Source organism: Mobula birostris, chromosome 4 (assembly GCF_030028105.1).
Source record: "Mobula birostris isolate sMobBir1 chromosome 4, sMobBir1.hap1, whole genome shotgun sequence".
Lineage (NCBI taxonomy): Eukaryota > Metazoa > Chordata > Chondrichthyes > Myliobatiformes > Myliobatidae > Mobula > Mobula birostris.
In genome coordinates, this window is record NC_092373.1 from 37,610,427 (window position 1) to 37,631,363 (window position 20,937).

The 20,937-nt window shown below is 35.8% G+C and overlaps 2 protein-coding genes across 7 annotated transcripts in view; both read left to right on the forward strand.

Annotated features, from left to right (window-relative positions):
- Positions 1–15,004, forward strand: part of LOC140196269 (DISP complex protein LRCH3-like) — a 144,534-nt gene extending 129,530 nt beyond the window's left edge. For 5 of the 6 annotated variants that reach the window (XM_072255171.1, XM_072255172.1, XM_072255175.1 and 2 more), the window contains 2 exons: positions 4,086–4,163; positions 7,195–10,904. In XM_072255171.1, coding sequence (XP_072111272.1) covers positions 4,086–4,163; positions 7,195–7,401 — 285 coding nt within the window. In that variant the 3' untranslated portion in view covers positions 7,402–10,904. Of the gene's footprint in view, positions 1–4,085; positions 4,164–7,194 lie in introns of all 6 variants that reach the window. The other variant, XM_072255173.1, reaches the window with a different exon arrangement.
- rpl35a (ribosomal protein L35a) overlaps positions 1–20,937 on the forward strand; it is a 147,412-nt gene that overhangs the window by 74,437 nt on the left and 52,038 nt on the right. The window lies entirely within an intron of this gene.

Sequence of the window (20,937 nt, forward strand, 5' to 3'; positions counted from 1 at the left end):
GTTGAGAAGTCAGAGCAAGAGGGTGGGGGGATGGGAGGAATAAGTACAAGGCGGTAGGTGATAGGTGAGACCAGGAGCGGGGAAGGGTGAAGTAAGTTGGGAAGTTGATTGGTGAAAGAGATAAAGGACTGGAGAAGGGGGAATCTTGATAAGAAAGGGTAGAAGACGATGGAAGAGAGGGAAGAGGAGGAATACCAGAGGGAGATGATAGGAAAGTAAGAAGATAAGGTGTGAGAGGGAAACAGAAATGGGAGAATGCTGAAGGGGGGGGCAATTACCAGAAAACGATGTTCATGTCGTCCAGTTGGAGGCTACCCAGATGGAATATATATATGGTGTTGCTCCTACAACCTGAGTGTGGCCTCATTGCAACAGTAGAGGCGGCCATGGACTGACGGATGGGACTGGGAAGTAGAATTGAAATGGGTGCCATCAGGAGATCCTGCTTTTTCTGGCAGATGGAGCATAGGTGCTCAGCGAAGCATTCTTCCAATCTACGTTGGGTCTGACCAATATGCTGGAGGCCACACTGGGTGCCGCAGATACAGTAGATGACTCCAACAGACCCACAGGTGAAGTGCTGCCTCACCTGGAAGGACTGTTTGGGGCCCTGAATGGTCATGAGGGAGGAGGTGTAGGGGTAGGTGTAGCACTTGTTCCGCTTGCAAGGATAAGTACCAGAAGGGAGATCAGTGGGGAGGGATGAATGGACAAGAGAGTCGCGTCGGAAGTGATCCACGCAGAAAGCGGAAAGTGGGGGGGGGGCGGTGGTGGGAAAGATGTGCTTAGTGGTGGGTTCCCATTGGAGATGGTGGAAGTTACAGACAGTTATGTGCTGGACACAGAGGCTTTGTATCTCTTTTATATGGTTCAGTGTCCAATTTTGTTGATAATACCCTTCTGTAATACCTTGGAACATAATGCCATGTTAAATGCAATGTAAAATATATATAACTGTTGTTATTCCTCCATGAGAGTAAGAATTATGTACTAGTTACATCCAGTTGATGGTGATACTAAAAGGTTTTATTGCCACAAAAAAGCTGTTGTATTCATAAAGCTTGCATTTTCAAATTCCAGTTCTCATTTCATCAGTTGCCTTATCTTTGATTCTGATAATAAATTAAAGTTGTAGTTGAACATAACTTCTCGTGATTTAGTATACACACGACAAAATTAGTAACTTAGAGTCTTTGGAAGATAGAAATAGGCAGGTTGGCCAAGTGTATTTTAATGATCAAGTTTAGAGGTAACAAAGGTACAGGATAAGTATTTTAACCACTAATGCGCTGAGGCTGGAACATATGGGAGTGGAAATTCATTTTCATAAAAATGTAATAAATGTATAAGTTAATAAATTTAAAACTCTTCTGGGTTGACTTCAGTTACCAGAAAAAGACAATGGAGTAACAAGTTAGGCAACTGAGCTTTTTGCAGGGACTAAAGAAAATTCTTTTGGTCATCTCATTATTTGGTTGGAGTAAATATTAGTGTTAATGGTGTAATAGGACTCTGACAATTTGAAGGTAGTAAAGGGAATAGATGGCAGACTCAATTGTAAAGGTACTTTATACTAAACCAGGAAGATCAGGGATTGCGGATTATTTGGTCTAAACTGTTATCTGGAAATCAGTCAGATGGAGGGAACTCTCGAGCTAAACTTGGGCATTGTGGACAAGCTGAGCTCCACTGTAGGAAGGCAGATCAAATGGGAAATGCTTAAATAATTTGCTGAATGGTTTATTGTGTGTGAAATTTCAACAAGGTAGCGAGTGCCGAGTAGAATTCCAGATGGTCTATATAGCAACTTCACTGTGGCTGACTAATTCGGGACAGTATGGTACGGGGGACGGTGGGGGAGTATCAGCATGTTAGCATAACTTTGCAGCACCCACAGTCAGGGTTCAGTATTCACCACTGTCTGTAAGGAGTTTGTACATTTTCCAGAAGCATGGCAATATTTGCGGGCTACCTCCAACACATCCTCACATTGCGTTGGTCGTTGACACAAACAACGCAGTTCACTATTGGTTTTGATGCTTCGAGGTACATGTGATAAATAAAGCTAATCTTTAATCTCGTAAACACGAGGAATTCTACAGATGCTGGAAATTCAAGCAACACACATCAAAGTTGCTGGTGAACGCAGCAGGCCAGGCAGCATCTCTAGGAAGAGGTACAGTCGATGTTTCAGGCCGAGACCCTTCGTCAGGACTTTTATCTCTCTTGTTTAGTGTATCTCTATGGTGCAAATATTGTTTGCTGCTTATCAGCCCATTCTTGAATGTTATTTAGATCTTACTGTGTGCTGGCATGAACTGTTTCATTTATTGAGGAGCTGTTTGTGTGATCGTCAGTAGAAGTTCTTACTTTGAACCGTCTGATGGAGTAAAGTCATTGATGATATAGCTAAAGATGGTTGGGCCAATGACACTAACATGAGGAACCCCTGTATTGAAGCCCTGGTGCTGGATCAATGGATCTCCACTAACTACAGTCACTTTACTTTGTGTGAGGTGTGAATCCATCCAATAGAGTGTATTTCTTTTTCTTGCCCTATGACTCCAATTTTATCATGGTAAAATGTTGCCTTGATGTCAAAGGCAGTCACTGTCACCTGTAGAATTCATCTGTTTGGTGTTGCCACATGCATCTGTGGAGGCCAGGTCATTGGATGTATTTGAGGCAGAGATTGATAGATTCTTGATTAGACATGGCATCAAAGGTTACGGGGAGAAGGCCAGGAAATGGGGTTGAGGAGGAGAAAAAAAGGATCAGCCATGATTGAATGGCGGAGCAGACTCGATGGGCCGAATGGCTTAATTCTGCTCCTATGTCTTATGGTCTTATGTTGGGATCAAGTTTGTGATGAGGTCTGGAGCCAATAGTTCTGGCAAAACCCAACTTGAGCAAGAGTGAACAGGTTATTGGTGAGTAAGTATTATCTAATAGCCCTGTCGATGATGCCTTTAACACTTTGCTGGAGAATGAGAGTAGACTAATAATGTAGTAGTTAGCCAGGTTAGACTTATAACTGCTTTTTGGAAACAGGTAGATGCCAGTATTGCAAATGTACTAGAACAGCTTGGCTAGAGGCATCACCAGATTTGGAGTGTAGCTGGCATGTGGTCTGCTTCAGTGTCCTTTGCTGTACAAAGCCACTTTTGATATTACATGGAGTACATCAAATTGACTGATTTCTGTGATCCTGGAGATCTCAGGAGAAAATTGTGGTGGCATTGTACTTGCTCACTACATCCTTAAATGTTCATTTGATGTCCTGTCATTGTTTAACAATTTGCATTTTAGGTCATCTCCAGTGTAAACTTAAATCTAACCTTTTTATAACTGCTAAGGTATAGAGATTTCATAAAAATGGACTGAAGTAACACACACAAAACTCAGTAGGTCAGGCAGCATCCATGGAAATTAACAGTCAATGTTTCAGGCCAAGACACTTCTTCAAGACTGGAAAGGAAGGGGATGCTGGCAGAATAAAAAAGTTGGGGGAGGGGAAGGAGGTCTAGCTGGAAGGTGATAGGTGAAGTCAGGTGGATGGGAAAGGTAAAGGGCTACAGAAGAAGGAATCTGATAGGAGAGAAGAGGGGATCGTGGGAGAAAGGGGAAAAGGGAAGTGCAGCAGTAGAGGTGACAGGCAGGTGGGAAGGTGGTAAAAGGCCAGAGTGGAGAATAGAAGAAAGGGGAAGGGAAAGGGAAAAAGTTACTGGAAGAAGGAATTGATGTTTGTGACATCAGTCTGGAGGCTATCTAGCTGGTAGGCTTTGCACCTCCACCCTGAGAATGGCCTCATTGTGGCAAAAGAGAAGGCCATGGACTGACATGTCAGAAGTATTGAAGTGCTGAGGCAGCATTGAAAGCATTAGTAGTTTCAGTTCAAACGAAACTTTCTCTTTATGTATAACTGCATGGGGTAATTAAATATAAATATAAGTTCTATAAATATCCTTTGTGCCTCTTTTCTCAATCCATCACCTCCTGTTGTTTTAAACAGCATTTTCCTATAATATCTCCCATAGACTGAACTTTGACTTCAGTTTACTAGCTTGTTCAACTTTTGGTTACAGCCCAAACTTACAATGGCAAAATGCAGACGAAATGTGGAGAACTTCTTAGAGGCATGTAAGAAAATTGGTGTACCACAGGTATGTGCACTTGTTTTGAGGTTATTTTATGTCTATGTCAAACCTAGATTCTATGCTGCTACATGCTTGATTCTGCTTTTTTTATTGACATCTAACATTATTGATTAATACTTGCCAAATCAGTCATCAATGACCAGTCATATTTTTAGAGAAAAAGATCTGAAACAAATGCCATTGTTTTGATTGTTCCTTATTTCTCTTTCAGTTTTCCCTCTTTCTTATTTTATCAGTCATTCCCAAGTTCCTATTCTCTCTCTTAATGGAGATCGCAACTGAAACCTGTTCAGTTCCAGTGTCTCTTCTGTGTCGAGCAAGTGACCCACTGACCTGAAAAGTTTTTCTCCCCACTACAGCCAACTTCCTATTGTGCATTCTGTAGTTCTTTTTTCACACTCTGACAGTTACACTGCATGAGCTTTCAGAGCTATTGTCATTTCTTCTTTGTTTTAAAGTTCACATTGAATTTTAAATTACCAGAGTGTGGACATGCTCAGGAGAGTTAATTAACCAAATCTGGTTTGATGATACAATATTCTTGGCCTTTTAATGTTGGGATCTCTTTTGAATCTTTTTACAGAGAGGGATTTGATTTAAAGCAATAGAAAATAGAAAATGCTGGAAAATCTTAGCAGGCCGACAAAGACAACACTTCATCATTACTCTCCATCAAATGATGAGTGTTTCCAGCATTCTCTACTTTCACTGCTAATTCCCCGGCCCCCATTCATTTAGAGAAGCAAACTTGAACTTTTTTCTTTACTTAGTTTTATCAGAATTTTGCATGATTCATTAAAAATATAACCTTGGCATTAACTCAGGAACATTTTTAACAGCATGTGAATTTTATAAAATACATATTTAACTATAAGAAATTGCAAAACTGAATTCCAGAACTGATGATGTTATTCTAGATTTAAAGGTACAAATTTACTGAAAACTGTAATATTGTCTTCATGTCACAATTAAAATAAATTTCAAAGATGTGAGACTTCAAAGTATGCGGACTTCTGTCAGTACAATGGTAATGTGTTTTCAGTATCCCCAGCCTCCTGCATGTATAAATTTTACCTCCTGGATATATGGGTATATGATTTAATTTTTTTTGGATGACTTGAATCTCTTAGCTGGATTTATACCTGCATGAGCTGGAGGGAAACTATTTTGACAGGTTTTAACTTAACATACTTTGACTGTAGACAAGAATAATGTTTCTACATTCTACCATCTATTTGGCGCTGTTTTGGGCATAATATTGAACATTCCTTTCTTTCAAATGAGAGGTTTCTTGGTGCATCTTCAACTAAAAGAGAATACAACAGGTCAGACAAAAACAATTACAATAGATTTCTAAAAGTCATATTTTCTTTGTATAGCATGTACTACCAATGATGTCACTATTAATTCCACAAGGTATTTTATCCACAAATTTGTAAATTTTCAATGTACCGTTTATTGATCATAAACTAACTAGAAGAAAACAAAAACTACTATGGATTATTGTGAGCAGTGCTGTGACAGATCATTAACAATTGTGTATTTGCAATTCTCAATGGCGAATGCAATGAACTGTATAATATCCTTGTGTGAATCATAATTAAAGTAATTTAAAAGTATTTTAAAATTTATTGTAATCAAAAACATTGTTGGCTGCATCCAGGATATTCACAAGGTACAGGTATTATCCTTTCAGATTAAATTCTTGTGCTTCATTGATACATCCCATTTTCATGTTTTTGTTAAATTTGTGTTTATCTAATTGAAATTATGTTCCTACATTAGGTTTAACAATAAAAGATCAGAATTACAAGAGACCTGACAATCTTAGCATCAATACAATTAACTGCATTTGAAATATGATGTTTCTAAGTTTTCAGTCGAGTCTTTAAAACAATTGTTCTCTGATTTCTTATTGCATATGATTGAAAAGTAAACAGTTACAATGAAAGTAATAGTGGTTGTAAATTAAAATACTTATAATTTTGAAAACAAGAGGTAGGAAATCAGTGAATGTTTTTGTTTTTAAACTTGGAGGATATAACAGAAAAATACTGTTTCCCCTCCTTTTTTTGCACATGCCAGGTCTGCTTTCAGGATGTGTTTTTCTTTGATAGCTTGCACCTATTCTTTGTAGTCATTACTATTTAATGCCCAACTCATTCCTCCTCAGAATGCTACCCTTGGAATCAACATAATATTACTCTTGTTTCTTCTCATTTTGTTTATGTGTGAAAATCTAATGAAATTCTATCTAAGCTATTATGTGTAAAGGTATTGAACTGCTATAACTTCTACTTATTAAAACATATAACATACATCAAAAAAATGAAAATATTCTAAATAACATGCTCTTTCCAAAGATAAATAGCTCCTGAGTTTCATAAGCATATGGGAACAACAAAACCAATGTTATTACATTTATTACCTAATGAAATTCTTCCTTTGTGCCTCTATTATCCAAACAATACCTTCCACAGAGGAATTCTTATGTTACATCTTGCAATATCTATTTTTACATGAACTGAAATCAGAGATAAAGATTCCAGCTCCAATCTGGCAATAACATGGTACAGTGCAACCTAGCCTGACAACTGAAAGTGTTCCAGCAGTTCCAACTGAAACAACTACAGATGTAGTCAGCTTAGCCTACCATTGAAATTTAAATTTTGTTACAAGAATATAGTTAAAGTAAGCAGCAATAAGCTGTTGCTCCAACTTCTACGACAATACAGTCTTTGTAAACAGAAGTTCCATCAAATGAAAATATTTGTTCTAATAGATTTGCAGACAAATCCATGAATCTTAGGAAATGAAAAGGGAATATATAAAGGTAATAGCTGCTAGTTAAATAAATGTTAGAAATGAGTTCAACATTTAAATGAGTTGCTGGCACATTGAAGTTAATTGTAGACTCGTTTATTATGCATGGCTCTAAACTGAGGCAAAAGTAAAAATCTAATTAAATGTTGCATGCTGATTTTCTCAACTAATTTTTCTTTGTCATTTCTCTCCTCACTCACTGAAACATTGGAAGGATGTCCTTTGCTCTTCATCTGATGTGCTCCAAGCCAACCTCCTCAGCACTCAAAAGACGGTTGACATGCTACTGACTTTGGGAGCAAGCATAACCAGTCCTGTTCTTGCCCCTCTCTCTGGTTGCCAGCTTGCAGGCTTTGCTCTCTTTTACGTCAATGTTATGCTTCTGCTTTTTGCTCTGTACCATTGGGTCACTGTATTCTAATTAGAAGAGAAGGTATGTGCAAGGGGAAAGATGAGAGAGAGGGAGTCTGTAACTGAACTGCACTACTGGTTTTGATTGAATAAAGTTCCATAGAAAATGTTTTCTAGTACTTCAAGGTTTTTAATAGAGATCAATGATTAGATTTCTATAGTTTGGAGAAGAAACCATTTATAGTGCCTTCAATTCATTTTGCATTTAATGGGTTTTAAGCCAAGTTCTATTTTCTTTTAACCATTCGGTCTTCTCAGGCCACTCTTTGGATGAAACATCCATGCATGCATACACACTCCAAAAAAAACTTAAATAATTGTCATGACTATTTATGATTATCTTGATAATCAGATTAAAATATTTCCAAAATAACAAGACTTGTTTACATACTTCTGGGGCTCGTTCTAAGGGCAGGACTTCATTGGAAAATAGATCAAGTAGTTACAATCAACATTAGTTAAGATATTTTGCTCCCTTTTAATGCTGCCTTTGGATTACCAGATACTCTGTCTTCAAAACAGCTTCTTTATTTATTCTATCAAACTGTGATCCATTTGGATTATATTTGCATTAAGTTGATAATCCTGACTTTTATATGTGGTTCAGTGGCTTGTGTAACAGTTGAGGCTGCAGACTATTGATTATCTTCATTTACTGTGAATCTGCACACATACGCCTTTAGATGTTTGTTAGCCACATGTCTATTGTTTCTCTGCCTTCAATATTACTATTACAGGGTGTATTAAAGCGCAACTGTTAAAAGCCATAGCAAGAATAGGTTCAGTAGTAATAATCTGAATTTTTTTGGGGGGAAATAATGCTTTCAGAAAAATTACGTAGAACTTTTAATGTATCAAGTGTAAATCACCTTGGTCCTGACTCCACAGTTGAACGTCTACCACGTTTTAAAAATTGTTCAGGAAATGCAGACTGTTTCAGAGCAATTTCTGCCTGGTCTCTGGAAATAAATAAAATTCAACATAACATTATGCAACAAAGAATGTAACCAAAATTAATGGAGTAAAGATTGGCTCACCTAGGTACAGAAAAAATCTTTCTACAGTACTTAAATATTTGCATGTTGTAACTTGAGAACTTGCTTTTCTCAAGTACAGAAATCTTATCTAGCCAAATACATCATTGATAGTTTAATTTATATTTGACATTTTTGATGTTTTTGATTAAGACACTAACATCAAAGAAAAAAATGACTGATGAAAATTTGAACTATCTTCTTTTGCCTTTCATCATGAAACATCAAAAGATATTTTATGTTTTATAAAGACTTTTTAAATAACACCTTTTCATGCTCAGTTTTTAAATAAAATATTATTGAATCCTTGATCAGCAAAAACAAATACTTTACGAACAGATAGCGTAACAATCTTCCAGGTAATATTTATGCCTGTTTTCCTAGACAACAGTTAATATTACACAATTTGCAAGTTTTTTCATCCTCTTTTCAGAGTGGTTGACATTTAATGAGTTAGTAGTCATTACTACCTGTAATTAGATCACTGAAAATTATTTTGTTGTAGTCAGAATTAGTTATACAAGACCTGATTCAATCCGTTTTCATTTTTCCCATATTAATCACGTCTTGCATTGTACCAAAGATGAAATCAGTGCAACATATTCACAGGAGAGTGCATAGAAATGTAACAATTGTGATTTGTTTACAATTCTGCTCAACTCTGAGACCTAAATTTACAATTGCCAAAGGGGATACAAGCCATTTTAAGGAGTAAGTGCTCTTCTCTGAATCTTAACTTTTAGCTTCTTTGCCCTTACTATAGCTCATGCTGGGGAATGAGTCCATGATAAGAATCCACCTCTTATTTTTGCCATGTGCTTCTGTAAAGTGATTGCTGAATGGGATGCTCAAACATAACCAATCAGTGTAAACTTTTAACTTTTCAGCACTGTATGTATATACCTCTTTCCAGCAGGATAGAAGTCAGAAGTGGGGAATAGTGGGCTTATTTATTTTTTCAATACCCCAGTATTAAAGACAAATTTTAACAGCTCTACTGATTCTTGATTGATCAACTTGATTCACTTCAAATGTGTAAGCCTAGACTTATATATTCTGCAGAGCACAGGAATGTATTTTATGACTCAATCAGTGATGGATTTTTGTAAAATTAGTGTTAACAGGTAAACATTATTTTTCATTAATTAAAGCAAGATGTTTTGAAAGGTGTTTTGAAGATACAGCACATAATATTCTGTAATAAAAATATAAATTTTCTCAAGATGTTAAAAATATTTGAACTTCCTTGATGCTGGAAGATGTAAATAATGTCTCTTTAGTTTGAGAATTGACTTGTGATTGTTGAAATAGAAGTCCAAAGTATTCAGTAGTTCAGTCAACACTTACAAGGTCAGAACCAGTGAGAGCTGCTATTGATTTTATGTAATATTGTAAGTAAGAATCTAAACACCAAAAATATTAAGTTTTTAATTAACAGAAACAACACCTGATGAAAGAATAGTATATTTATAATTTCTGTACCCAATAATATTTGCATTTCAAAGAATTTTCCAATTCATATAAAGTTCCAATTTCACAGGAAAAGATTATCAATAAATTTTAAGAATTATTCACGTTTGAAGAGGAAGTTATAGATTCAAATTACTTATTTCTCACTGAGTAGTTTATTTTGAAAATAATTGATTTTTATGACATTATTTCCAAATTCGTTTGAAACCTGGCTTACTTTTGGTATTAGAAAACTACGTTGTTTTTTTTTCTGATGGGTGATGAATAATAATTTTGCAGTATTTTTCAGTGGACAACCTTGAAAGTTTGGGTCTGTACCATTATATGTAAAATTCTTTAATGTGTGTTCCCTTGCAGAAAAGCCAGGTAACATTATAACTGAAATTAACTTTACATTATAGCTGAAATTCAACAAGGAAATTTATTTGTTGCCTCTCATTATGTTAAATAGGAATTGGATATGTAGATCACTAATGCATTTTTAACCATGCATGTATAGGATGAAAGGTCTATCAATAATAAACTAACCTAATGTAATACCTTTTAAAACCTTTTGTCTTTATGCGTACAAAGACAGCATGTAAACAGTACTTAACGTCAAAATTCATTCAGCTTTAAGTAGAGTATATTTATTTTTTGCATTAACTTCCATTATCTTTCATAGAGTCAGTACATGAGGTTTGAAAGTAGTAGCTATTGATTGAAGTAGGTTTTAGCAAGCGTAACCACACCATCTTCCCACTTCATTACTACTTGTCTTTTTCCAGTATTCATTTGTGTGCAAATTAATTTGATGTTATTTCATTTTTCAGGTCTTCCAATTTTTGTTATTTTACACAAGTATATCATTTGTTAATTTTGTTTTTCTCCTTTCCTTTTATTCCCCTCCCTTTCTCTTGTTTTTGATTTTGTTTAGGATCGGTTGTGCCTGCCCCTTCACATTCTAGAAGAGAAAGGACTGGCACAGGTAGCAGTGACTATAGAAACTCTGCTTGAGCTCGCTCCTACTAAGCAGCACCATTAATCAACTGTCTAGCGACTACAAGTGATGGGCGTCACACCCAAGAAATATTTTGCAGCATTATAGAAAGTATTCCACTTCGGTCTGCATGGTGATCATATTTATCACATTCTCTTTTTTTGGAATCTGCACGATCATTTTCTGCCTTGTTGGCACTAGAAGCCATTTGTTAAACATAACTTTTTTGATCTTTGCATTCTGTTACTTTTATGAAAAGGCAGCACTCCATTTGTTTTTTGGCTTGAATACTATGATCCAAGTGGTTTTCATAGTAGCACTCAAACCATTGAGATATTGCAGAATAGTCTTAACAACAGATTGAGGAACTAAAATAAGAAATAGATTTCCCCTCAACTTGCCTCATGAGTGGCCAGGCAACACATTGGATTTCTTGTTTGTGTGGTGGCCAGTTGGATGGAATTTGATAGGAACAGTCAGGACGATCCGAGACATATTAGAATAAGAAATTCACAGTAAACATCCACACCAGTTTTAGTTTGATTCCAAGTTCTAATTAGGAGTAAGACATTCACAGTAGCAGCAGATCTTCACAAGGTAATAAAATATTTTTACTTAGTTATCTCTGTCTGGTAAGAAATTCTAAGGAAATACAGAAGTACATAAATGTCCACTCAGTATTTTTTATAGGAATAGTATATTTCACCGGTAGTTGAACCCCATTAAATATTGTAAAAATTCTTATTAGAGAATGTTTCATGGTGATTTTAGAAATCCATTTCTAGAAACTATGCACTGACTGTACTCAAGTGGATCAGTACAGTATGAATAATTTCTGGTTTGGTTACAGGGTTTTAGTCCTTGTTATATATTTTGAGGCATAGTTGGAGATGATTATACAAGACATATTAGAATAATAAATTATTCTAATATTAATATTACTTTCTATTGCCTTCAAGTACATTTAGTCTATTCTAATCTAAATAGTTTAATAGAGTTTTTATAATTAATTTTTATCATTAGATTTTGTTCCTAGAGTATACATTTATATTTATGGTAAAACAACCACTAAATAATGTCTGGTTGCTCAGCTGTATTTAAGTAATGTAGTGAAATGCACTTTATCATGAAGTGGCATGAACTTCAGTGAGCTTCATGACATCAGTAGGAAATCTGTAGTGTAGTCTTTCTGCATGACCTTTAGTACCTTCACTACACTCTTCTACATTTATGTGAGTACTTATCCATCATTTTAAAGTACTAAGTTCAAAGTAAATTTATTATCAAGGTACATATATGTTACCATATACTACCCTGAGATTCATTTTCTTGCAGGCATTCACAGTAGAACTAAGAAATACAATAGAATTAATTTTTAAAAACTACACACAAAGACTGATAAACAGTGGTTTTGCCTTGAAAGGCTCTGTGTGAAGTAAGTTGTAACTGCTACTTTTGATGGTCTAATCTTAAACGTTAGATTCACCCTTGCAGTAATAGTAAACATAAAATTTTCAAACTCTCATTATGAGCGAGATATCCTATATTTCATCCTCAAACAGTAAGTGCTCACACTAACTTTTTGTTATCTGTACCAAAGTGGCTAATAATACATTTTCAAAATGTTTTATGCCATTTAAACTTGGGGCTGTTCTTAAGGGAGTTCTTTTTTTTAATCATTTATGACCTAAACAGATGGAGTTTTGCCTGCACTTCCCTTTTCACAAACAACCACATTTCATGTCTTCTTGTTTTTAATATTAAACAGTTCACACTCTGTTCAAGTACAGATTTGCTTTAAATTATGTTTTGATTTTAAGCTATACAATATGATTTTATTACCAAAGCTAATCTCTTTGTACTGTCTTTTTCATTGTCATTATTTCAAATTTGCTAACTGGTGTCTGATTGACTTAGTAAAACCCATTGGCTCTCTGAAAAGTACTTGGCCTAAATTGGAAACAGTTGAGGTGCAGATTAACATTGTTCACATTAGTTATGAAGTGAATTCAGCGCAACAAATCCATTTCACATGACGTAATATTTGTCAGCCATACTTTTTGCCTCTGCAGACTTGCTGGACCGAAAAGTACATATAATTCTTATTCATATAATTTTGAAATATTTGAATAGTATTGTTTTGGGGCAATAGCCCTTTGTGTGTCTGATAACAAAACAAAAATAATATATTTAAGAATGACTCATTTTCACTTATTTTTAAAATTTGATAGAGAATAAGAGGGATAAGTAAAAAAAACATCTGGGGTGAAAATGTATTATAACATTAATTTTTGATCATTGCCCATCATGGGATAATTTTAGATAGGAATCATTTGATTTGAATAAATTTGAGACACTGGGATTGGGAAAAGGAGGTAGTGCAGATAAGGCTGGGTGCAGTGAGTGAGGGTTAATTTTGATAAGGAAACAATATTTTGCACATTTAAAAATAATCGGCAGCATTGTGCTGTTGGAAAGCGACGCTGCTGCAACAAAACTATAATTGCTATCAGTAATATGCTTCTGACCAGTAAAAGCACACAAACCTAAGCAACCTAAATAAATCAATCGTGTACTTTGATTTCTAATTGGGAGTTTCAACAATTCAATAGTGTTTTTCTATTTTCAAAGTTCACAGTAAATTTATTATCAGAGTACATATATATGTCACCATATACTTCCCTGAGATTCAATTTCTCATTCCTTGAGTTAACTTGGCTTGTAAGAAGCGCAATAGTACTGATTTAAGGGGCATCTTTTTTTTTAAAACATTTTCCCATTTATGTGCAGTGATGACTTTAAAACTCTTTTGTACTAACTAGAATTTTCAGAAGATCATTGTACAAAAGCGTATTCATCAAACAAGTTTGAGACTGCATATTGGCTCGGATCATAACCTAGCATAGTGTGTTTGACTGCAGAGTATTTCATCAGCGCAGTTCATTGACTTGAAAAGTTCACTGCTTCTCTCCAAAACTGTTACCAGACCTGCTGAACATTTCCAGCATCAGCATTTTCAATTCCAGTTTCCAGTATCCTGAATATATGCTCTTTCTGATCTTGTCTATTTGTCATTCTGTTTTTGTTTGGAGCATCAACATGTTTAAAAGGCATTCACATAATGGAGATTATGAACATTTCAAATGATTGGTAATAATATGAAAATAAAGGTATGACTATACCTGACTGCATAATACGGCATTGCAGATTAAGTTGATTTAGTTTGTTCTCAATACTGCACTATTATTAAATGAATCATATAGGATTCTTAATAGACTTAACTATAACCCTGTTTCTAAGTAAATTTACTGTACCTTGTTGCTCATCTTTACAACAGGCAATCATAGAAATTCTTGAAATGTTTGAATATCTTCTTGTGCTTTTTCTGTGTATTGGCAAATATTAGACTGTTCTAAATCTAATTCAGTACTGTATTTTATAGGATGCAATTTTTCTACATTTCAATCTTTTTGTGGCACTTACTGGAAATAATGGAATATCTAATTCGCTTGTATTCAGCAGGAATATAATGTTAAATCACTGACCTATGAATCAGGTTGGAACCACTTTTATGCCAGGAGTAAACGGAGATGTATCAAGTAATGTAGACATATGTTTTTGCTGGACCATTTTGAAATTGACTGAAACTGACAAATATAGGAATGAATAATTTCCAAAGAAGTTAACTGTACATCCCAACTAGTAGGAACCAGTACCTAAATGTTTGTGATGAACATACATGGAAGAGTTTTTGCTTTTCATTTGTAGATTGTTGTAAATACTTCTGTAGATGCTCAGTTATGATTATTTGTACACAAATTTGGGTGTTTTATGTTCATATTCTCTTTTAAATGTGACATTTTGTCTGCTGAGAGCAGCTAGAGCTGTCGTTTGTGTTCCTACAGCCACAGAGACTTGATGTGTATTGTTCAATTATGTCCCAGAGTAGACCTACTAAAAACTTGGTGGCCTTGGCTCTAAATATATTGTATAGATAACTGTTATGTAAAAAGGCATGTTTTGTCAACTCCACTTTAGTTGTAACTGTCACCTTTGTACATATGTATAACATACATTATAGGTTTATGAGGCTTTTGTGATAAATAAAGATTGTATATGGATATGGTATACATTTATTTGTCTATTTTTCCTTCAGAATGAACTTATCTCAATTAATTATGAAGTATTTACAGCAAAGTAGATGAACTATTATTATAGTTAGAAATGAAGATTTGATTTCAGCTTTAGTGCAGAGTGATGTAGACAGCAAAGTGAAATAGAATTTCACTACTTTAGTCTGGCATGGTACAATACACCTCATTTATTGCAAATTACAACTAACATATTTATGTAACAAAGGATGTTAGATATATTTAGGTGCACATGTTAGTTTGGATAGAACTACAAAATAAAAAAAAGTGGAGAAAAGACAAACTGGAGTGATTTATGGCACCCTAATGGTAGTTGTTCTGTCAGGCTATTAAGAAATTAGGATCATATAATACAGTGAATAATTTCCACTATACTAGTTAAAACAAATTTGCAGTAATGTGAAGAGAATTATTCAAGATGCTGCACAAGATCAATTTTTATTTCTTCATTCCGGAATCTTGACGAAGTTCCTTACCAAAAAAATTAATGTTTAGAAGACAGGTGTAATATATGTATGGTTGAATAAGTAGGCTAGGTTAATAGAGGAAACTGGTAGGAAATAGAAACTGCCATGCTTGGCCTCAACTTTTCAAATCACAAATCAATGACTATTATTTCAAGTTTACAAAGCTGCAAAAAGACTACAGAGAAATCAAGTCACATTAAGTGCGAGCAAAAATGAGGCAAATTTTGTATAGTTGCCCAATTTGATCAGAAAAATAAGAAAGAATAAAGTTTAAAGGACATTTATTATCAAAGTATGTATAAACTATACAACTTTGAGATCATTCTCCTTACAGGCAGCCACAAAACAAGAACCTGAAAGAGCCCATTTTAAAAAAACGTCTTAAAACACCCAATGCACAAGAGATTGGAAAATCTTAGTACTTTATGTACAATGCAAACTACTGCAAACAGTTTAAAAAGTAAAGAGCATTTTGGCCTTTTTGATTTTTGAGTTTTAATTTTCACTTAGGAAAAGCTCATTGAAGATTTGCTGGGATCTCATTGAAACCCATCAAATGTTGAAAGGCCTCAATAGTGTGAATGTAGAGAGGATGTTTCCTATGGTGGGTGTATCCGGGACCAGAGGATACAGCCTCAGAAGGGAAGGACACCCATTTAGAACAGAGATGAGAAATTCCTTTAGCCAGAGAGTAGTGAACCTGTGGAATTTATTGCCACAGGTGTCTGCTGAGGCCATGTCACTGGGTATATTTACAGCATAGGTTGATAGATTTGTCATTAGTCAGGGCATGATGTGTTACAGGGAGAAGGCAGGAGGTTGGGGCTCAGAACGAAACAGATCAGCTATGATGAAATGGCGGAGCAGACTCAATGGGCCAAATAGCATAATTCTATTCCTATATCTTATGGTTCATTCCAAGGAGGAAAATGTGATTCTTTGAGAAATGTTTGATTAGATTTGATCTATATCTTCTTAGAAAGGAAAATGATTGCAATTGGATTTTGCAGTTCTAATCGTGGTGTTTACTATTAGCAGCAATTTATATATTTACACCTATGCATAGATTAAAGCAGAATTTGTTAACTAATTCACTGCCCTGTGTGAGCTGTTTGTTAGAATCATGAACAGCCTGGCAAAAGATACCTATGTGCCATGCCTATAAAAAGTACTCACAGCCTTGGAAGACTTCATATTTTATTGTTTTACAACACTGAATCACAGTGGATTTAACTTGGCTTTTTGACACTGATCAACAGAAAAAGATGCTTTAGTGTCAAAATGAAAACAAATTTCTACAAATTAGTCAATTTTTTTTACAATTATTAAACATAAAACATATGGCAAGTGTTTGGCACCAGAAAAATAACCAGACCAATGGTGGTGGTGTCACCTAAAATCACTGGAGTCTCCAGCAGCAGGGAGATGGATTCCAGGCTCTGGTGGAGGATTGTCTTTGTACAACAACAGCAAAGATTGGGCAATGTCTAGTGTCTGATTCCCAATTGGGAACACCAGTAGAGGTCAAATGCTCTAGTTAGATGAGCACTGCAGCAACAGAAGGCAATGGCAAACCACTGTTGAAATTTCTGCCTAATCAATCATGGAAAGAAACAAAAGAAGGAAACCAGACAACAGCGTGAATAGGGTTGATTCTAATCAACAGAACAACACCTTGCCCGGTAGGGGTAGTCAGGTGCTGCAGGTGACACCAGACCGTCATCCAGAGACTGTAAGCAATAGGGAAAGGCTAAGGGTAGCAACATGGAGCATCCGTACACTTTACCAGAAAGGAAAGTTGGAGGACACGTTAAATGAAATAAAAAGGTTGGAAGTTGATGTCTTAGGCCTGTCAGAAATTAGATGGACCGACAGTGACAAATTCACTAAGAATAGTTCTCTGATAACGTATTCTGGAGATCAACAGTATGTGCATGGAGTTGGAATTATTTTAAACAAGTATCAAAATGTCTTAGGGATATTGGGTGATACCCAACTGGCTGTTTTTAGTTAAATTAAGGGGTAACCCTTTTAACATTAGCATAATCCAAGACTATGCGCCAACAAATGATGCGGATGAAGACGATATCAACAAGTTTTATGAAGATCTCGACAGTGTTTATGAGTAATGTAAATCTCAGGATATAAAACTAGTCTTGGGAGATTTTAACTCCAAAGTTGGACAGGAAAGGATTGATAACATCATAGGACCTTTTGGATGAGGGGAGAAAAATGAAAATGGAGAAAGGTTTACTGATTGGTGTGTCAGAAACAACCAAGTGATCACCAATACTTGGTATAAAAACCATCCACGTCGATTGTGTACTTGGATTAGCCCTGAAGATAGAATAAGGAATCAAACAGATTTCATTACCATCAATGAACGCTTTAGAAATAATATCACAAATTCTAAAGCCTACCCAGGAGCAGACTGTGGTTCAGATCACCATCCAGTAATAGCTACCATTAAAACAAAATTAAAGAAACTGAATTGTGGAAAAAAGAGAAAGAAGTATATGCTGGGAGAACTTAAAAAAGATAGCATACTTAAGCAACAATTTAAGACAGCTGTAGAAGACCACCTCAGCGAAAACGTAACAACACCTATTTGGGACAGATTTAAATATGCTATACAGCAATCAGCAGAGGAGAAAATCCCAGTACAAGAAATCCAACACACCTACAAAGGGTGGATAACCCAAGAAATTCTAGATCTGATGGAACAAAGAAGGTTAGTGAAGAATAATGAAGTGAATACAGAGAGCCAGACAGACAAACCAGATAATTGTGCAATATTGCAAAGGAAGTATGGCTGAATCAAAAATGCAATGAAGTAGAAGGTCATATTAACAACAGCAAAGAAATACACAAGAAAATTAAGGAAATCACTGGAATTAAGAAAACCTCCTCCACAGGATGCATAAGATCAGCAGACAGATCCATACTAACAGAACCAGATAAAGTATGTGAGAGGTGGATTCAGTATATAGAGCAGCTTTTTGAAGATAATAGAGGGGAACTCCCAGATATTAAACACCCTAATTCTGGCCCACCTATTACCAAAGAAGAAATAACTAAAGCAATGAAAAGCATGAAACATGGTACTTTATGCTTCATTGTCGCCAAACAATTGGTACTAGAACATACAATCATCACAGCAATATTTGATTCTGCGCTTCCCACTCCCTGGATTACAAATATTAAATATTAAAAATAGTAAAAATTAGTAAATATTAAAAATTTAAATTATAAATCATAAATAGAAAATAGAAAAATGGAAAGTAAGGTAGTGCAAAAAAACCGAGAGGCAGGTCCTGATATTTGGAGGGTACAGCCCAGATCCGGGTCAGGATCCATTCAGCAGTCTTATCACAGTTGGAAAGAAGCTGTCCCCAAATCTGGCTGTACGAGTCTTCAAGCTCCTGAGCCTTCTCCTGGAGGGAAGAGGGACAAAAAGTGTGTTGGCTGGGTGGGTCGTGTCCGTGATTATCCTGGCAGCACTGCTCCAACAGCGTGCGGTGTAAAGTGAGTCCAAGGACGGAAGATTGGTTTGTGTGATGTGCTGCACCGTGTTCACAATCTTCTGCAGCTTCTTTCGGTCTTGGACAGGACAACTTCCATACCAGGTTGTGATGCACCCTAGAAGAATGCTTTCTATGGTGCATCTATAAAAATTAGTGAGGGTTTTAGGGGACAGGCCAAATTTCTTTAGTTTTCTCAGGAAGTAAAGGCGCTGAGAAGTGGTAAAGCCACTTTCAGTGAAATTTCAGTGGAAATGATACAAGCCCTAGAAGATCTGGGCATAGATATTCTTTTTGAACAGTTTAATGGTATATATGAGTCTGGTGTATTGCCTGACAATCTCTTGAAATCAGTATTTATAACTCTGCCAAAAATTCCTGGAGCTATTGACTGCGGAAATTATAGAACAATCAGTCTTATGTGTCACATAATAAAGATTTTGTTGAGCATTGTTCTGAGTCGAATTAAAAACAAGTTAAGACCAGAAACTTCTAAACTGCAATATGGGTTTATTGAGGATAGGGGAACTAGGAACGCAGTTTTCATACTACGAATGCTTTCAGAAAGGGCAATTGAATATCAAAATGATGTCTTTTGATGTTTTATTGATTTCACTAAAGCATTCAACAAAGTGCAACATGAAAAGTTATTTCAAAATCTCACTAAATATTGACGAAAGGGACCAACAGCTGCTTGGAATCAAACAGTGGCAATAAAAATTGATGATAATGTAAGCAGTTGGACTAAAATTCAAAGAGGAGTTAGACAGGGATGCATTGCCTCACCGGAATTATTTAATATCTATAGTGAAATGATTCTCAGAGAAATAGAAGACCTAGATGGGATAAAAATTGGAGGTGTTAACATCAACAATATAAGATATGCAGACGATACCACCCTAATAGCAAGTGCTGCAGAAGACTTACAAATCCTCCTAGACAAAGTAGTCCAAACAAGTGCAGATGTTGGTCTAGCCATCAACTGTTAAAAAAACAAATGTATGGTAATACCAAAACAGCAGAATACTCCCAACTGCCAATTGTACATAGGTAACCAAGAGATTGAACAAAAGATCAGCTTTAATTACCTCAGTAGCTTTATATCACAAGATGCTAGAAGTAAAGTAGAAATAAAAGGAAGAATTTCCATTGCCAAAACCAACTTCCAAAAAATGAAACCCATGTTTACCAACAGACACATTTCTATGACAACAAGGCTTAGGCTACTAAAATGTTACATCTGGTCAATCTTGCTGTATGCTTCCGAAACATGGACTATAACACCAGAACTCCAAAGAAACTTAGAAGCATCAGAAATGTGGTTTCTTAGAACTATGCTGAAAATATCATACAGAGATAGGGTAATTAATGAGACAGTACTCCAACGTGCTCATACAAAAAGATCTTTAATGAGAACATTAAATGAGAGGAAACTTAAATTCCTGGGCCACGTCATCAGAAAGGGAGAAGTCAAGTAGAAATAGAATAGAGATAGAAGTAGAAGTAGAAGGGAGAAATAGAATGCCTTCCATTACAGGGCCGTTTGCCTGGGAAACGCAGAAGTAGAAGGCAAAGGAGAAAACATATGGACACTGTGAAAGAACTAACAGATCTAAGTGTGCGAGATATCATTGACGCTGCGAGGGATCATTGGATGTGGAAAGCCATGATCACCCAAGCATGTAACGCGCAAAGCACATGAAGAAGAAGAAGAAACATAAAATAATTCATTGCATAATTACTCACCCCTTCAAGTCAGTATTTAGTAGGTACACCTTTGGCAGCAATTACAGCCTTGAGTCTGTGTGGATTAGGTCCCTATCAGCTTTGCACATCTAGACACTACGATTTTTCCCCATCCTCCTTTACAAAACTGCTCAAGCTCTGTCAGATTGCATGGGGATCGTGAGTGAACAACCCTCTT